Genomic DNA, 18,282 nt, shown 5'->3' on the forward strand with positions numbered 1-18,282 from the left:
GCTATATTTGCAAATGTTATATGTCTTCTTGCTAATGTGATCATTAGGATATGCTAGAGAATTGGAAATGAACATAAGTGAACATATGTTGTGTTGAGCACTTGTACGAGTTTATATGAATATAAATACGCCTTCTTGTATTTTTCTGTTGATAATTGATATTTGTGGATCAGACCGATCGCCTCGGTAGAAATATATGCATATATGGTTCGTGCCATTCAATCCTCTAGCAGTGCACAATTTCTTTTATGTTGGATCGGGCCGTCGACCTCGGCATAATGTGCGCATGATATTTATGTGAATTATTATTGATGACTTGCCTGATACATGTTTTGAAATGTAAAGGATTAACTGTGATATTAAAGTGACATGATTTAGAAATCCTTATTTCAGCTGTTATATAATTGTAACCATCATGCCTGACATAACATCATATTATATTATTTGACCTTAGTAGGTATCAAGTCGACCTCTCGTCTCTACTTCTTAGAGATTAGACATGATACTTACTGGGTACATATTATTTATGTACTCATACTATGCTTCTGTACTTAATTGTATAGGCTCTGAGGCAGGTAAATCTGACTATCAAACCGATGCATGTCCCTGATCATAGTTCGAGGCTTCCACAGTGAGCTGCTTCCCTTCCTGTGCCGATCAACAGCTTGATGGAGTCTCTCTTACTTTTGACTGTCTATTCTGTGTCAGACAGTAGGATAGATCTATTATTTTGTATATTCTACTAGTTGCCCACAGCTTATGACACCAGGTCTTGGCACATACATTAGTAGACAGTTCTTTTGGATTGTATAGCTATTGTTGAATATTGCTTATTATCACCTGTTTTAATTGCAAATTAAGAAAAGTGTTGTAACTGCTTTTGGTAAGTAAAATAAGAATTCATTAATATTTTCGCTTTGGCTTGCCTGACAACGGTGTTGGGCGCCATCACGACCTGGGGTGAAATTGGGTCGTGACAGTGTGTTTGGAATTATAAATTAAGACAAATTTCTTCCGAAAAGTTTATATTTAAAAATATTTGGGAATCGTTGAATTCACTTGATATATCATTACAATAAAATATCAGTTTCATATGTATTTCTATAAAGAATAATTGCTTATTGCTAATACAATTATATTTTTACACTAAGAAATAAATAAATAATTAACACTCCGTGAGGTTATGTCAATTAATTGATTTAAAACTAGTGACGATTAAACTGAAATATCTTGCCTGAATTTTGCTCAAGCGTAGTAAAACCTTCGTGATAATATTTTTACTAGAAAATCAATAATCTTGCCTTCAACAATTTCTCCATGAGAATTAAAACTGAGGAAAGCAAGATTACAGACTTGAAACAATAATATTACTAAGAATTACTTTGACTCTAATATTATGTGCTCAAGTGTAGTAAAAACTTCGTGAGAATATTTTTACTAGAAAATCAATAATCTTGCCTTCAACAATTCCTCCGTGAGAATTAAAACTGGGGAAAGCAAGATTACAGACTTGAAATAATAATCTTACTAAAAATTACTTTCACTCTAATATTCTATTCATCAGTTATTATATATTAATTTTGCTCCGTGAGAATTACAAAATTAATATAAGAATAACTTAGATATAAAATATGTAGATGTGATAATAATGATTAAAAACTTACATTTCATCACAATATGAAATGTAAATAGAGTTTCAGGCCAAGAATGTATTGAAACTGAGATAGTATTATAATTATATCAAGCTTCATCAACTATCCCAACAAAAAGATATTACTCCATTATGAAGTAAGAAAAGCTAAAAATTACTTTCAAAAGACTAAGAATTTTTTTACTACATAGAGAGACTAGAGAAAGAGACCAAGATTACTCTTCTCTTTCTCTTTAGAACTTAAGAAAAACTAGATAGGAAATTGGATACAAAGTGGGATGATCTTTCTTCTACAAACATATGCCTATTTATAGGAAAATTTCTACAAGACCTTGGTGAGAATTTGTAAGATAATATCAATATATCATATGGCCTTGATGAGAAATTGACATGGCAATTTGTCATGAAATTTTGGTGAGAATTTGCCATAACTTTTATATCTCTTGACTTTGTGTAGTCTTAGATGAAATTGTCACGGATGTATCCTTCTTCCTTGAACTGTAGGTTATTTCTTTTTCTATTTTTCCATGTATTCTTTTTCCTGCAAGAATTGTTAGAAAAGTGCGAGAATAGGATATAAATTGGTCATGTTTTATATCTAAAATATTGTATTTTTTAATTAAAATATAAGAATAATTTATATCCATCAGACGCGGGTGCGGATCTAGAGGTTGGATCCTTCGAGATATAAATTTTACAATATTAAGGGAATACAGTGTAATTTTTCTCGAGAGAATCGACTCAGGTATGTTAAGGCCATCCCTTCTTTCTTTTGGCATGGTCTAAATTATACTGAAGAAACGAGCAAATACACAGTTTTCACAAATTACTATATTCATAGAAATACTAGGGGTGTCTATATTCTTGATTCCCCATGTGAATTATTATAATTTTCTGTTCATGGGTCTCAGAATAATACGCAGTTGAAAAAGTTTATCCGGAAGGAATATTGAGATTTTTACGTATTTTTCATGCAATTCACCAATTTATACATGTGCATTGGCCCATGACCAGATGGAGTTATATATGTATATGGGATATGAAAAAAGGTTACGACGTTATATACGCACCACCATCTGATCCCCCCTCATTCTAGAGGATAGTCATTCTCCTCCGATTCTTCATGAGAAAGATTGACGGATGCCCATTCACCGTTGATCATATGATGTACCTATATAGTCCTCGATTCTTCCCGGGGGGGGGGACTAATTAAACTTGTGCATCGGGCCACCAAAGCCCCGTTCTCTAGCATTGATGAAGATCAAGACCGCTGTTGGCTAGGCTGATTCGTCTGAGTGAGGACCTCGGACCTGATCCCGGCCAAGGACATTTCGTTCCCCGAAGAGTGGAACACAAAACGTAAGTAAATTTTTTCCCCCCAGATTTTAATATTTTGCTCTCTTTTTTTCCCTTTTCTTACCGATGTTTGGTGGTGATGCAGCTGCTGCTCGGGTTCCAGATGCAGTTCCCCGACTAAGGGAATGGGTCGAGGGCATCGTCTCTAAGAAACCGTATTCCGAGCGCGCATGGTGTGAACTTTCGAAGGGCCAGTGGGAGGCCCGTTCTCACGGTGAGATTCCTTCCTTGAGTGGACAATGCTTTGGTTTCTCCTATGCTGCCTTACTCATTTCTTTTTTCTTTGTAGGCCTTGGGAAGGATGTTGCAATGAGGTCTCCATCCAGTGACGAGGATAGCCCGTCGATTCCCCTGCTTTGAGGCAGGGCGAGGAGAAGAAGATGATAAGGCCTCTAAGTTCTCTGAACTCGGAGAAGAAAAAACCAAAAAGAAGGCTGGTGTGCAAATCCAAGGAAAGCACCAGCGCTCGTGAGCTCCCATCGAACTCAATCCACCGGCTGAGGGATGAGTCTGAAGAAGAAGAAGAAAATTCCGAACTAGTGTCCCGCGTGCGAGGCAACATCGTACTGCCTCAAACCAGGGGAGCTGTTGAGAAGGCAGTGGCCAAAGCATCCGAACTAGGGAGGGGTGAGGCTGTTTTGCCCCAAGTTAGGGAGGCCGACCAAGATACTGTGGCTGATGATTCTCGGGCAAAGGATAATGCCCCGAAGGACATATTTGGAGTGATATATCTCTCCGAGTCGGCCTTATTTACCGATTCCATGATCCGCGACACCCAAAAGCTAAAAGAACGCCCAACTAAGGGGTCCCAGGGGGTGGCAGACCCTTTTAACTGCTTCTTTGGTGGTTTAGATTCTTCCGCCTCGGAGGACGTCACTGGGCTGGGTGACATACCGGTACCAAAGAAGATCCTGCCTTTGGGAACCAGCGGTTCTTCTTCAAGTATGAAACTAGTAAACCGGTTCCCAGCCCCGAGTGCAAATCCTTGCCGAAAGCGGTCAATTATTATATCCATTCCGGAGGATGCCTGGGTCCTCTCTTCCCCTATGGGGGTTGCGAGTTATCTTCTGTGCCTGGTGACCGAAGAGGATCAAGCAAAGATGAACAAGGTAGAAATTCCCTGTATGTTCAACGAAGCCCAACAAGCGCTAAACCAGGTAACTTCGAATGCCCCTTGACGACTTCTCTATTATGTATTTAGATTAAGTCATAAATGATCGTAACATTTTCCCTTGTGTTTGTAGGCCTTGGTGCTCCATCACAAGAATTTTATTCGATATCGACCAGCATGAGGCCGAGACCTGGGAGCTCATCGAGAAGAGGGATACTTACAAGCTTCTCAGTGAGCAACGTGATGAGAAGGCCAAGAAACTTCAAGCTGAGCTGAAGGCGACCCGGAAGGAGCATGCTGGCCTGGTCGAGTAGGTAAGAAGAGTCTTTGAGGTTAGTGATGATGAGTCAGATACGGTGGCTAATGGTCCGAATTCACAGGTCCAACATAAGCTTGACCAAATCAGACAACTCCCTGTAGAGCTGGATGCAGTAAAGGCCGAAGCCGAAGAATGGAAAAAGAATATGGACCGCCTGACCTCAGAAAAGGAGACCGCCCGGACACAACTGGGTTCGGCTGAGGTTCAACTTCGAGCTATAAAGGATAAGTACTTTGCGTAGGCCAAGAAGACCGAGGAGCTTCAGTCCCAACTGAATTTGGCTGTCTCTGATCGAAAAATCTGGCCAAGGATCTCGAAATGGTCAAGTCGGAGGCCAAAGTAATTAAAGCTGATGCCGACGAAATGGTGGCTGATGCCGATGTGGCTTAGGTTCGAGAAAAAGACATCATCGAGCACGTGAAGTGGCAATCTCGAAGGGAGGCCCTCGAGGAAATTCATGCTCGGGGCTTTGACTTATCGGCTGAGATCGAGAGTGACAAAGAGCTCGAAGTCGAGGCTAAAAAACTGGCCTATCCCGAAGACAACGAGGGGTTCAAAGATTTGGGCAAGTCCGAGGGTGGCGGAGATCCTGAAGGTGATGATGTTTCCCCCTACGAAGACTAGGCCACTTAGACCTTTAGATGTTTTTGTTTTTTGTATTTTTTTAAGGTCGTTTGGCCTTTGTAAAAATTTGCATCGGGTTGTTTGGCCCTTGTAAAAAGAATTTTTTATTATGAATATAAGGCATTTTTCCCTTCAACAACATTTGAATTTTCTCTTTGCCTTATTAACTTTTATTTGCAAAGATCTAAATGGCTTAGCATGAAATAGTTGGGTTTTTTCAGAGACGCGAAGAAACCTTGCCTTCAACGTTATTTCGTTTTAAGGCATTGTGGGGGTTCGGTGTGACCGAAAGTTTCCCCCCAAAGTACTTAGACTTTTTAAAGTCATAGTGTGCCGAGGGTAGCCTTTAGAATCGGTTAAGAAATTTTCAGGCCTTGTTGTTTATGTTACAGGCCTCGGACGTCTCCGAGCCGTGTTTATATGGCTGTAGCCTTTATAATTTGGGTGTTGCCCCATATTAATATCGTTATCCCGAGTTGTCCGGGCTTGCCTAAAATGACAGTCCCCGGGTGGGGGTGGCCGTTGCCCTTAAAATTCGGGCACAACCTATTAGGACTTATACCCCCGAGCTCTAATAGCTCGGACCGTCTAAGTTTGGTTTCGGACATCAGTCCCCGGGTGGGAGTGATCACTTGGACTCGGATTAAGGTGTCCCTTGGGCTCGATACCTTTAAGAGATCGGAAGTAGGGAATTTCTTAAGAAATGCAAAAAACTTAAAAAGACAACGATACTTATCCGGAAGGAAGAGACTTCTTTTTATTCTTGTGCGTCAGAATCACACATGTGTACGAGATTTGTGTCAGGGCTCGAGCAATCCATGCGGTCATAATTCATTTGATCATTTGGCCTTTACAATAAATCCTATCGACGCGACCTTTCGGTTACGAAGTTTCGTCCCTTGCTAAAGTCGATATCCTAGGGTAATGTCCCTTAGTTTTCGAGGTTGATTATAGAGAAACCTTGGATACTGTTAATGTGATCTTCGATACGGATTCGTGACTGGTCTTCGATTCTAAGTTAGCACAATCCACTGTTGCCTAGTTAAAAACCTTACCGGAAAACCCATTTGGGATAAAACCGGTTCAAGGGAAAAAGAGTATAACGCGTGCTTTCAGGCCTAAAAGACTTTGTACTGCTCTTTGTCGGTTACCTGCAAGCATTAGTCCAAAATATGCCCGCACTAGCCAGAAACACTTCATGCACAGGGTTATCCCTTCTTTTTTCTGTTCACAGTGATGCCTATGATCATCATGCTTTGGGGTGCTGCATTGGTCCCTACGTATTTTATACAGTGATAAATTACCTAGTGTTCTAAAATTAAACCTTCTTCTGTTTCTACTCTACTTTAGTCATCTACTAGATGCCAGGACTTGGGGAATTTGCTGACCTAATATTTTTACTGGTTTCTAATGAGAGACGCGACCTAGGCGAATGATGACTCGACATATTCCAATTCTTCTGGTCTTTGATTGATTGCAGGATTTACTGAAAGTGTATAAAGTGACTCGAAATGGAATGTTAGGACCTGATTATTCGACAAAGTTCTCTCCTTGGCTTGCTTCAGGAAGCCTATCTCCTCGTTTTATATATGAAGAGGTAGAGAACTTTTTCTCATATTGTAATGTTTCATTAACAACCTTCTTGTTCTAGTAAGTTATAAAGATTAAGAAAGCTTTGTTTGACTTGTTAAGGTGAAGAGATACGAGAGGAAATGCATTCAAATGATTCGACATACTGGTACGACGTCCTCCCTTCTTCCTCGTCTTCCTCTCGCAATGCTTACGAATATGCTAGTATCATCTTTATGCATTTTATGTTGATGAAGGCTGTGAGAGGAGATTGACTCTAATAAAGATAGTGTTAAGTGTTTGCAATAATTTTCTTACCATATTTGATTTTCCTATTTGTTGAAGGAAAGAACAATATAATTACCTTAATTGAGTGTTCCTTTTTGTAGAAGGAAATAAATAATTCTCCTATACTTAGCTAGTCCTTTTTCTTGTAGGAAAAGGTTTGGACTTCTATAAATTGAGGATCCTTCCTTCTCATTCAGTAGCATCCACAATGTAGCCATAGGGGGCTTGAGAGTCGTGTTTTGGGGGAGAACTTTACGGGACAAGTGTTAATGTGTCACTTGTGTTTGCCTCTTCGTGAGGTTGTTCTCTCGATATTTTGTACTCTCTTTTTATATAGTGGACTGCTCATCTCTGCGGTGTACGTAGGTCAGTTGACCGAACCACGTTTAATGTTTGTGTCTCTTTTAGTATATTTCTCCTTTGTTGTATGATTTATCGTCGCTCAGGGTTTGATTTGCTAGCTTCCGTTTGACACCTGATTTTTTCGGTTAGATAGTTTGTTAGTACCAAATCTGGTGCCCCATATTCCTCACAATATGCATACTCCGGACAGGTGTATATTTGATGCCTGATTTCCGTTTTCAGGGTTTTATTTGAACTGATATGGAGGGATTATTTCAGATTTCTCTCCATCAAACAAGGAAATTTGCTTTTTCATGCAGGTAAAAAAGACATATTCTTATCTGAATGCATATTAACACACCCCATATTCTAATCAACTCCTCAAGAGGAATTTGCTGCTTGCTTTTATCTAATATAAATACTCTGTAGGTTCATTCTCCTTTTTCCTTCTGGGAATTATCGACATCTGAAAATATATCTTTGCTTGTTTTTCTTTCTCCATTTAGGTGGTCCTCGAAAAGTAGATATTAACGGGAGCCAAGACCAAACCATGTTTGATGCCTGGAGACAAGGTCAAACCGGGTAAATTCCTATCTAGGTTCTGGCCAAGCACCTATTGTTTAATAAATACATTACCTTTGTACCGTGCATGTTGACTGCTCCTTTCTCCTCCTCAAACCCAAAAGGGATATCCTAGTATGACGTTCAAATCTGAGGAAACAAGTGAAAATAAATATGTTCTACATTTCCATGGGATGAGAAATTGTTAATTTTCCCAATGCAAAATCTGTAGGTATCCTTTAATTGATGCCAACATGAAAGAACTAGCTTCTACTGGATTCATGTCGAATCGATGACGACAGGTACAACTTTATTTTTAATATTTTCAAAAAGTTACATGTTAGTTTGTTGCCTAGTAAACAGAACAGATAAATTCATCATGAAAGAAGGCAATTTACTGCATTCTAAATACTTTATCTTTTTCCCAGATTGTGTGCTCTTTTCTTGTTCGAGATATGGGCATTGACTGGCGGATGGGAGCTGAATGGTTTGAGACATGCCTCTTGGATTATGATCCTTGCTCCAACTATGGAAACTGGACAAGAGCAGGTGATTCTCCTTTTATTATCTACCTTTGATGTATCCACTTTCTCTATACTGGAAGTTGGAATTGTGAGTTGAAACTTCTGCTATTCCTTTTCTGTCAGGTGTTGGCAATGACCCTAGAGAAGACCGTTACTTCAGCATCCCGAAACAAGCAAGTGCAATAAGGAAATAAGTATTATTTTTGATAGAATCATGTTCTGGGAATCCTATGCGATTCACTCAGTATGAGATTGATGTTTTTAAGAAATTTTTACATGTTTCAGGCTCAAAACTATGATCCTGAAGGGGAGTTTGTTGCATACTGGTTGCCAGAGCTAAGAGCACTTCCGAGGGAGAAAAGACCTTCTCCTGGAATGATGTACTTAAAGCCACTTGTTGCTCTCAAACATGGAATACCAAGAAGACTGGTGACTCGAAAATGCCATTTGGATCTAGAAGAGACAAACCTGAAGACAATCGACGAAAGGGACACGGAGATAGGAGAAAGTATTAGCACCGCTGCCAATATAGGCTACTGATCTTCAGAACATTTCTCACAAAGTTACAACTGAGATCAGAAACATTAATTAGCTGCAGCATACTGATTGTGAAATATATCTGTGAGTAGAACTAACCTGATCCCATTGGTTACTTGGAGGCTTTTGTGACAAAGATTGTGAAATTGGCTATTACCACTTGGCTTTGTTTTATAGAAAAATGGGAACAATCTACTACAGATTTTGCAGTGTCCTGAAAATGAAGTTCCTTGGACCATCTTATACAGTTCTTGAATGATTTTTCTTGACTTGGATAGCTCCATTTTTGTTTAATCCAAACATCTCAGTTTGGTAAAGATATCACATCCATGATAATCCGAACAAAACAATATCATGGATGTGAATTGTGATATGCTATTCTAAACGATAATCCGAACCGAAAAAAGTGTTACTTGTTTGGCGGCATCATGTTATTGAATTAATGGTTCGGAACGATTTGGAACTATATGACTAACGAGTTATCGGTTCAGATATCGGTTTGTCCAATTTTATCATCAGTTTAACCGATAACCCGATATGATATACTTAATTTACCCTTGGCTATATAAAGTAATGTTTACTCTTTTTAGGGGTTAAGGAATTCCATGCTTCCAATTCGGTTTAGCATATTTAAAAACTGAAAACTGACTAATCGAACCGATAATTACAAAAACCAAACCGAACCATGAACAACCCTACTTGAGTTGTCTCCACTTCCCTTAGTCGTAAACTTGTTTTTGAAAGATCCGCTCCTAGATCCTTACTATTGAAATGAATTTGATTGGTCAAAATTAAACTAATTATTTTGTCTAACAATAAACAAAAGGAACTTTATTAAACATGATGCAAAATGGTGGAATAAAATGTGTTATTTAAAAGCTTGCAACCAACACCCTTTATCTTTCAGAGTACCCTTAAAAACAAGAAACTGAACATACTCATACTAAGGAAATGTAGAGCAAGCTAGAGTTTCATCTTTTATTCTTCCAAGAAGTCAATTTAGAGCTACTCTTGCTCCCTGTGATTTGTTGGAAACAAGTAGAGGTCATCTTTGCTTGCTGCAAAAACTCTACTTGTTTCAGTAGTGCGAAAATCAGCTGCATTAACCTTATCAGGGAGTTTCCAGTCAAAGCAATAGAGCAACTGAGCTAAAGGATGTCCAGTGTTAATTAAACCAAACGACATTCCAGGACACATTCTTCTTCCTGAACCAAAAGGAATGAACTGATAGTGATTTCCCGTAAGATCAACAGATGTATTTTCAAATCGCTCTGGTATGAAACTATCAGGATCTTCCCAACTTTCAGGATCTCTTCCAATTGCCCATGCATTAACCATTACTCTAGCTTTAAGAGGTACAGTATATCCCATCAATCTCGGTTTGCTCTCTGCATTCTCTACGTCCTAATAAAGGAATTGGAGGATGCATCCTTAGTGTTTCTTTGATCACTGATTTTAAGTATGGCAACTTGTCAAGATCATTTTCGTCGAAATTTTCATTTTCTTTGAAGACACATCTCACTTCAGCTTGAGCCTTGGCCATAACACTTGGGTACTTCATCAATTCTGACAGTGCCCAAATAATTGCAGTATATGAAGTTTCAGTTCCAGCAATAAACAAGTCCTGCAATAGCGTATATCATGAGCGTTTATTTGTGACATGGAATTGATAGCGAAAAAATTCTTTACACGTTCAGTACATATAAATCAAATCCATTAAAAAGAAGAAAAAGAGCAATATATGATTATTTACATATGTTGGAAGACCAACTCAAAGTTGGAGTAGGGCACAAAAATTGTGTAGAATTTGGTGTTTGATGGTAAATTTAATTCATATACAATTAAGATTTGTAGTCAGAATTATATAGTAATAGACTTTCCAGTTTTTAGTTAAAGTAGGTATTGCATTATTCTCCTTAGCCCTCAGTAAAGCATCAATTATATCTTCCCTACCAAAATTGTTATTCACTTACCATTTATACTAGGTTACTAATAAATGCTCATTATATAAGTTGTTGCAGGACTCGTTTATTGCTGGAACTGAAACATCATATACTGCAATTATTTGGGCACTATCAAAATTGATGAAGTACCCAAGTGTTATGGCCAAGGCACAAGCTGAAGTGAGAAATGTCTTCAAAGAAAATGAAAATTTCGACGAAAATGATCTTGACAAGTTGCCATACTTAAAATCAGCCATTAATGAGATTATAGTATATACATAACTTTTTCTGACAAAAAGGAAAGGAGTAATATATGATCATCACATAGGATAAAAAACTTACCAAAATTACTGCTTTCATGTTGTCATTTTCAATGGGAAATTGAAGCTCGCCATTTTCCTTAGCTCTAAGTAAAGCATCAATCATATCTTCGCCACCAAACTCGTTATTTCCCTTTATCCCTGCTGCATGATTCTCTTTGTGCTCATTGATGATATTCTCCATAATTAGATCATACTTATGGTGTACATTTGTCAGTCTAGCTTTCATGTTGCTCATATTATGAAGTAATTTCCATGAAGGGAACAAATCACCCACATCAAATCCTCCTGATAATGCTAATATCTCCCTTATTAACATAATCAATTCATCACGATCGTTGCATATTTTTCCAAAGGCTAATCTACAAGTCATGCAACTTGTAAACCAGAGAAGCTTTTCGTTTATGTTCACTGCAGAACCTGTTGCCAAACGAATCGATGAGAGGAGCTTCGATAGCTCATCCTTTCGGATTGTGCTAAATGACTTGAGCATCTTGTTACTCAGGAGTTCTTGTGTCAATATTTTACGCATCTGTTTCCAGTAATCGCCATATGGGGCGAACGAAATGTCTCTGCTTTTGTAAAACACAATGTCCGAGGACATGAATCGTGGCCTAGTTGCAAAAGCGAGGTCATGAGTTTTTAGTACAGCTTTTGCTACACGTGGCGAAGATATTACAACTACAGGAACTTCTCCAAGTTGTAAATACATGAGAGGTCCATATTTTCGGGCTAAATCTCTAAAATTATGGTGGGGGAGTTTACCTTTCAAGTGATGGAGGCTGCCAATAAGGGGAAGTCTCCATGGACTTGGAGGTAACTTTGGGATTTTGGTATTCCAATTTTTTAATAGGATAAAAAGAAATGAAATGAAGAGTAGCAAAGCAATTAAGTTGAAAGTATAAGACTGAATATCCATTTTATTAAGTAAGAAAAGGAAGGAAGGTTTTGATAGATATGATGCTTTATTGGTAATAACTTATATATATATATATATATATATATATATATATATATATATATATATATATATATATATAAAGAAGTTGAAGAATAAGCATGTGATTGATTAGGAGTTTAGAACGCCACCATGTGATTTGGGCTTTACATATTTTACTTTGAAACCTTCTAGTATTTTAGTCTTAAAAAAATCTCAAATTGGTTCTCTATGGGTCAAAATTAGGTCTTGCGTACACTACTAGAAATCCGAAAAAAAACGATCAAAATTTAGCGACCAAAATTGATCTATCAAGAAAAGCAACCAAAGTTGGTCGCTAAATTGGAGAAAATAATTAAATAATTATTCTAAATACATTAGCGACCAAGGTTGGCCACTTTTTGGTCGATAATTTCGTCAAAATGTTGACCGGACTGGTCAGACTTGCTTGGTCGCTAAAGGGGGACCCACTTATAAAATTTTAATAATTATATTATTATTTTAAAAAAATTATAAAATATAAATAAATATAATTTAAAATTAGCGACCAAAGCTGGTCGCTCATGAAAGGGGAAGCAGATAGAGACCAACTTTGGTCGCTAATATGGGACTCAGTAATAAAATTTTAATAATTATATTATTATTTAAAAAAAATTATAAAATACAAATAAATATAATTCAAAGTTAGTGACCAAAGTTGGTCGCTTACAAAAGGGGAAGCAGATAGAGACCAACTTTGGTCGCTAATCTGGGACCCAGTTCTAACTTTTAACAATTATATTATTATTTTAATATTATATAAAACATAAATAAATCTGATTTAAATTTAGCGACCAACTTTGGTCGCTAATTTTAATTTCTGGATAATTGGCGACCAACTTTGGTCACTAAATATAATTTTTGGAAAATTAGATACCAAAGTTGGTCTCTTTTCAGGTCAACATTGGCCAAAATTAAAAATCACTTTTGCATTTACTATCTAAATAATATAAATGTAATCCGTTAACACTTTTGTAATACAAGGGATGAATACACTAAAATATACTCTAACATGCTATATATTTAGTTAAGTAGTACAACAAAGCGTGCGTGTGTGTCTCTCTCTCTCTCTATATATATTTAAGAACATGAAGCGCTCGGAACACAGGGCCGGATTCTTTTAGGTATTGATACACTTGTAAATTGATTCATCGACCTTATAACCTACTCAAATGCATGTATATATATATTAAAAACAAAACGTCTCGACTTATAGAAATTAATATGTTATAACTGATATATATAGCTTATATACTATATACTATACTATACTATACTATATATATCGAATATACCTTGTATACTATGCACTTAGTATATATAATACACTATACTATATATATACATGTATACACACACACACACACACACACACACACACACACACACACACATATATATATATATATATATATATATATATATATACCAAGAGAGGTACATGATCGCTTCCGAATGAGGCTCAGGAAATGAATTACAAGAATACCAGTCCTAGCCAGCTACTAAACTCTACAGTAAACCTTAAACCACGAAGCTCCTCACAACCCTACAACGGCCACCTGCCTAAAACGGGTTTACGAGCCCCACCGGTTAGGTTGGCCTAACCAAAGTCTACTGTCGATATTGGTAACTGCCTGGTCTATATAGTTCTTAACCCAAAACCCCATCGGGTTGACACAGTAAACTCCTAACTACCAAGCATGTATAGTAAATAACCTTTGAAAACCAAGTTTAACACTTACCTGTTTAGCTTATCATTTAGGCTAACAGTATTTTAGATATGGAAGAGGGAAGGAGCAGAACAATACCAGCAGAGAGACCCTTAGTTGTGGCCAAGCGACCTTTTTGATTTTATTTCAAACTTGGAAAAATTATTACAGAAGGGGCTCTTTACAAGTAGAGAGATAAACTAGAGAGAAGGCAGAGAGTTCTAATGTTGGCTAACGCCTGCCTCTAGAGAATGGAAAAATGATCCTTATATAATGGATCGGTCTACAAACAAACAAAACTAAAAAGTAAAATTGGCCGACAAAATAATTACAAGTGTGGCCGACAAGATAAAAAAGAAGATGCTCTATAATTACAAACGGACAATCTTCTTTATAAAAGTAGATTCTTTCCGATAATAGAGGGACCCTTTACTTTATTAAAGTTTTCGTCTTATTACCCCAATAATCCATTGGTGGGGCCTTCTTATCTTCATGCCTTATCTTTTCCTTTGTCGTTTTTCTTCGCAGAAGATTCTTCTGTGATTTCCTTCAGTTTTGCAAGGCAGTCCTCAATTTCTTCCATATTTACTTCTGTGTCTGCAATGCTTTGAGCTTGTCCTGCTGCACAGGCTTCTTCATCTGAAGTAGTTGCTAGTGAGGTCATAGATATATCATCCCCTATTTTTGCTTCAAATTTTTTTGCAAGATCCTTCTTTATCTCCTCGAAGTATGAAGCGAGGATTTCTTTTTTGGATATGGCTCCCTTCTTCATTTGGAGCTTTTGGTAACTTGTTGGAAAGGACTGATTTCTCCTTCATTTGTATCTGCCCTTTCTTGTTTGACATATTCTTCAATTTTGTCTTTGATTTGTTGAATCAATTCTTCACCAAATAATTTTTCCTGCTGGTTCGTTTGTACTAACTTTGTCCAGAATTTGTTATAAACAATTCTTTGGAGGCAAGGAACTCCTTCGTTGGTATAACTAACTTCTACATCCCATTTCATAATCCAAGGGATAGAAAATTCTATGAAAAAATACATGGCGGCAATTCCATCGTAAAAGATATTATCTTTTTGTAATGAAATAATCTTGGGAGATATATCTACCCATTGAGTATATAAACTCTTAAATAGAGGAGGAAATATTTCTAATGATGGACCATATGATTTCCACAATTTAAAGAACCAATTTGGAATTTGCTGACTGTTCATATTAGAACATAGCTTAATAAACCATGAGTGTTTCCTATTAGGATTCTCATAGAGGAAAGTTTTATTAAAACTTTCAACATAGTCTCAATAATTAAATTTAATTGAGACTTTCTGATAAGGATGAGTATATTCTCGATCCTTAAGAGTACTCATACCCCATTCATCTGCAGGTATAACCTTTTTGATAATAATTTTTGAAAAACTATAAGTTTTCTTGGTATTGGCGGGATAAAAATGCTGAATTTCAGCTGATCCTGTTGTTGAGAGTATAATCTCATAGTGCATCCTGTATTTATAAGCAGGAGTAGCGTATGACGCTGAATCAAAGTATCTGGTCATTAATTGCCATGGGTTTTCCTTCCATTTAAGGTCGGATTGTTCCAAAAGAATTATTAATTCTTTTGTATCCTTTCGGTTATAAACCTCAAGGTTTTCATTGCTATCCTCTAATATAATGGAGGAATAGGTTGGTACATTAGATGATGTACCCTCACTTTTCTTGGATTGTATAAAATTCATGAATTCCTTATATAAGGGATGATTGGTATTACCTTCTGCTATATTAGCAGCAATTAATTTTTGGCTTCCCATTTGGGCGAGAATATTATTCCCCTGTTTTCAACAGAAGCCCTTCTTTGTCCTCTTCCTCGAGGAGGTCTATATGTAGGCCTCATAATCTGTAGAACAAAATAAAGAACTATGAGTTCAGATATTCTCTTGTAAGAAAGTCAGGAAGGGTATTATCAGACCCTTTTTTATATATTATCTCAAAATCAAAAGGGGCTAATAAAGCTTGCCACCTTGCAAACATTTGTTTAGATACATCATGTTTAAAATATTTATTAAAGATAAACTTTACAACTTGGCAATCAGTTTAAATCAAAATTTTTGATTATATAAATCAGTCTGAAATTTCATTACACATTTGACAATAGCAAAGATTTTCTTAGCTACAGTCGCATAATTTTTCTGGGAACTATTCCACTTATCAGAATAAAACTGAACAAGATATTCTTGTTTATCTATTGGAGAACATTGTTTCAATATTCCTTCATAACCAATATCATAGGCATCAGTTTTCACAACCTTTGCCCAACTAGGATTGGCGAGAGTTAAACAGAGAAGGTTATTAACCTTTTGTTTAATTCTCTTGACTGCTTCAGTATGACTGTCAGTCCAAGACTTAGGATTCTTCTTTAATCTTTCATAAAGAAGAGCAGTATCCTTAGCCAGATCCTTTATAAAAGGTGAGATATAATTTAAGCTTCCTAAAAATCTCTGAAGCTGAGTTTTATCAGTAATAATATCAGGAAACTTAGAGGCAAACAATACTTCTATTAATGGGAATTATTCTACCCTTTTCAATGTTATGACCCAAAAATCTAATAGAAGTTTGAAAAATCATCATCTTTGGTTTTGATATAACTAAACCATTTTGTATAATAATCTTTTTAAATAGATCAAGATGTTTGAAATGAGATTCTATATTTTTTGAAAATACTAGAATATCATCAATATAAACAATTATGAAATCCGTATAAGGAAGGAAAATATCATTCATCATTTTTTGAAATTCAGAGGGAACATTTTTCAAACCAAAGGGCATAACATTCCATTCATATTGGCCCATTGGCACATTAAAAGCAGTTTTGTATCTATCTGATTCAGATATCTGAATCTGCCAATAACCTGATTTTAAATCAAATTTTGAAAATATAATGGCATCATGAAGTCTATCCAGTAAATCCTTTTTATTGGGGATAGGGTATCTAATCCATTTTAACACCTTATTAAGGGGTTTATAATTTATAACTAATCTAGAAACTCCTCGTTCCTATTCCGCATGCTTATTAACATAAAAAGCAATACAAGACCATTTGGACTTTGAGGGTCTAATTAAACCTTTCTGCTTTAAGGAATCAATTTCCTTCTTGCATAACTCTAAATAGTCGGAGTTCATTTGACAAGGTCGAGCCTTGGTAGGGATATTATCCTCAGAAAAGTCTTCTTCATAAGGAAGACTTATAATATGCTTCTTTCTATTCCAAAACTGATTCGGATGGTCACCACATATAGAAGCAGCAAATTGATTTTTGAGAAAATTAATCTTTTCTACTAGCTTGGGATTTTTAATTCATGTTCTATAGTAATGGAACAAATCTCATTTTTCAAAAATTCAATTTGATTGATTTTTGAAGAAATATTATTTGAAATTACTTTGTTCAAAAATCTTTGAACTGGCTCGGTTATAAACTCAAAAGTGATACTCTTACCATTATAAGTACCAGTAAAACTCTTTGTATCCCAATATAAAAAAGGCCTTAATTTTATAAAAAATGGGACTCCAAGTATCACTTCCTGGTGGATGTCTTTTACTAAAACAAAATTTCAGGAATGCATGTATCTTGTTGACAAATATAAGCTTTAGGTAATTTATATGAAATACCCATTGTTCCACCACTAGCATTCTTTAAACGGTGAGTGGTTTTATGAAAATATCTGGAGGGTATAACTCCTTCTTTTACACAATTTAAATCTGCTCCACTATCAAATAGAGCAACAAACTCTTTTTTGAAATTGTAATCAATTAAAAGAGTTATTTTTATTAAAAACTTTTGAGTGATAAAATATTGTAATTTTTCTAAAAATTCATCTTCAGAAAAATCCATTACTGTCAATAAAGTATTAGCAGTCTTTTCTTCTGAAGAACTAGGGATATTATCTATCTCAGTAATCTTAACACCGAGATCTGTGTTAATTCCCTCAGAATTTTCTAATCTGAAAATTCTTTCATCTAAAGCTACATTTGAAGCTTTTAATTCCGAGATTTCTTTCTTGAGATAACTTATCTCAGTACTTAAATCTTGGACAGTAGCAAGCCTTTCAGGTTGGGACTTATTTTTCACCATCTTTCTGATTTCAGACATGGTGTAAGGTCCTTTCTGAGATGGAATTTCTTCCACCTCTGTCCCTACCTCTGGATTTGTACGAATTTTATCTATTAGCTGGGACCTTAATTCAGGGTCTTTAATAACCCTTAGTAAATCAATCAAATTGTCATTAGACAAAACATTAATCTTTAAATCCCTAAATTGAGAGTAGATATTAAAAAGTTCATCGTCGATATTACAACAATGATTTGAGCATTGTCCCTTATTACAGGACTCTTGCTCTTCTTCAGAAGATGAAGTATAACTTTCTTTATGAAGGACCCTTAGGTCTTCACTTGTTGATGAAGTT

General features: G+C 36.2%; 1 protein-coding gene and 1 pseudogene across 3 annotated transcripts; one reads left to right on the plus strand and one right to left on the minus strand.

The window, feature by feature from the left end:
- Positions 1 to 7,504: 7,504 nt before the first annotated feature.
- Positions 7,505 to 9,227, plus strand: LOC104234788 (cryptochrome DASH, chloroplastic/mitochondrial-like). 3 transcript variants are annotated; one of them, XR_011401828.1, is made up of 6 exons: positions 7,505 to 7,580; positions 7,767 to 7,842; positions 8,054 to 8,123; positions 8,250 to 8,370; positions 8,469 to 8,539; positions 8,631 to 9,227. XR_011401828.1 is itself a non-coding variant. In XM_070155585.1 (6 exons), exons 4-6 carry the CDS (start codon positions 8,277 to 8,279, stop codon positions 8,883 to 8,885), a joined length of 399 nt encoding a protein of 132 aa, XP_070011686.1. In that variant the 5' UTR covers positions 7,505 to 7,580; positions 7,767 to 7,842; positions 8,054 to 8,123; positions 8,250 to 8,276; the 3' UTR covers positions 8,886 to 9,227. The 3 variants fall into 3 exon arrangements, 2 of the variants coding, with proteins under 2 accessions (XP_070011686.1, XP_070011687.1); XM_070155585.1 differs by having other exon boundaries at positions 8,469 to 8,518; XM_070155586.1 differs by lacking the exon at positions 7,505 to 7,580 and adding an exon at positions 7,633 to 7,685 and having other exon boundaries at positions 8,469 to 8,518.
- A 651-nt stretch (positions 9,228 to 9,878) lies between these two features.
- Positions 9,879 to 12,064, minus strand: LOC104234787 (premnaspirodiene oxygenase-like; annotated as a pseudogene).
- Between the last annotated feature and the right edge of the window lie 6,218 nt (positions 12,065 to 18,282).

The sequence above is a fragment of the Nicotiana sylvestris genome, chromosome 8 (genome assembly GCF_000393655.2).
Source record: "Nicotiana sylvestris chromosome 8, ASM39365v2, whole genome shotgun sequence".
Classification (NCBI taxonomy): Eukaryota; Viridiplantae; Streptophyta; class Magnoliopsida; order Solanales; family Solanaceae; genus Nicotiana; species Nicotiana sylvestris.

Excerpts from the sequence above, each read along its gene's own strand:
- LOC104234788 (XM_070155585.1), top strand. The coding sequence starts at position 8,277 with ATGGGCATTGACTGGCGGATGGGAGCTGAATGGTTTGAGACATGCCTC. Across the intron at positions 8,371-8,468 it reads TGGAAACTGGACAAGAGCAG|GTGTTGGCAATGACCCTAGA; the intron begins GTGATTCTCCTT and ends CTTTTCTGTCAG. Across the intron at positions 8,519-8,630 it reads ACTTCAGCATCCCGAAACAA|GCTCAAAACTATGATCCTGA; the intron begins GCAAGTGCAATA and ends TACATGTTTCAG.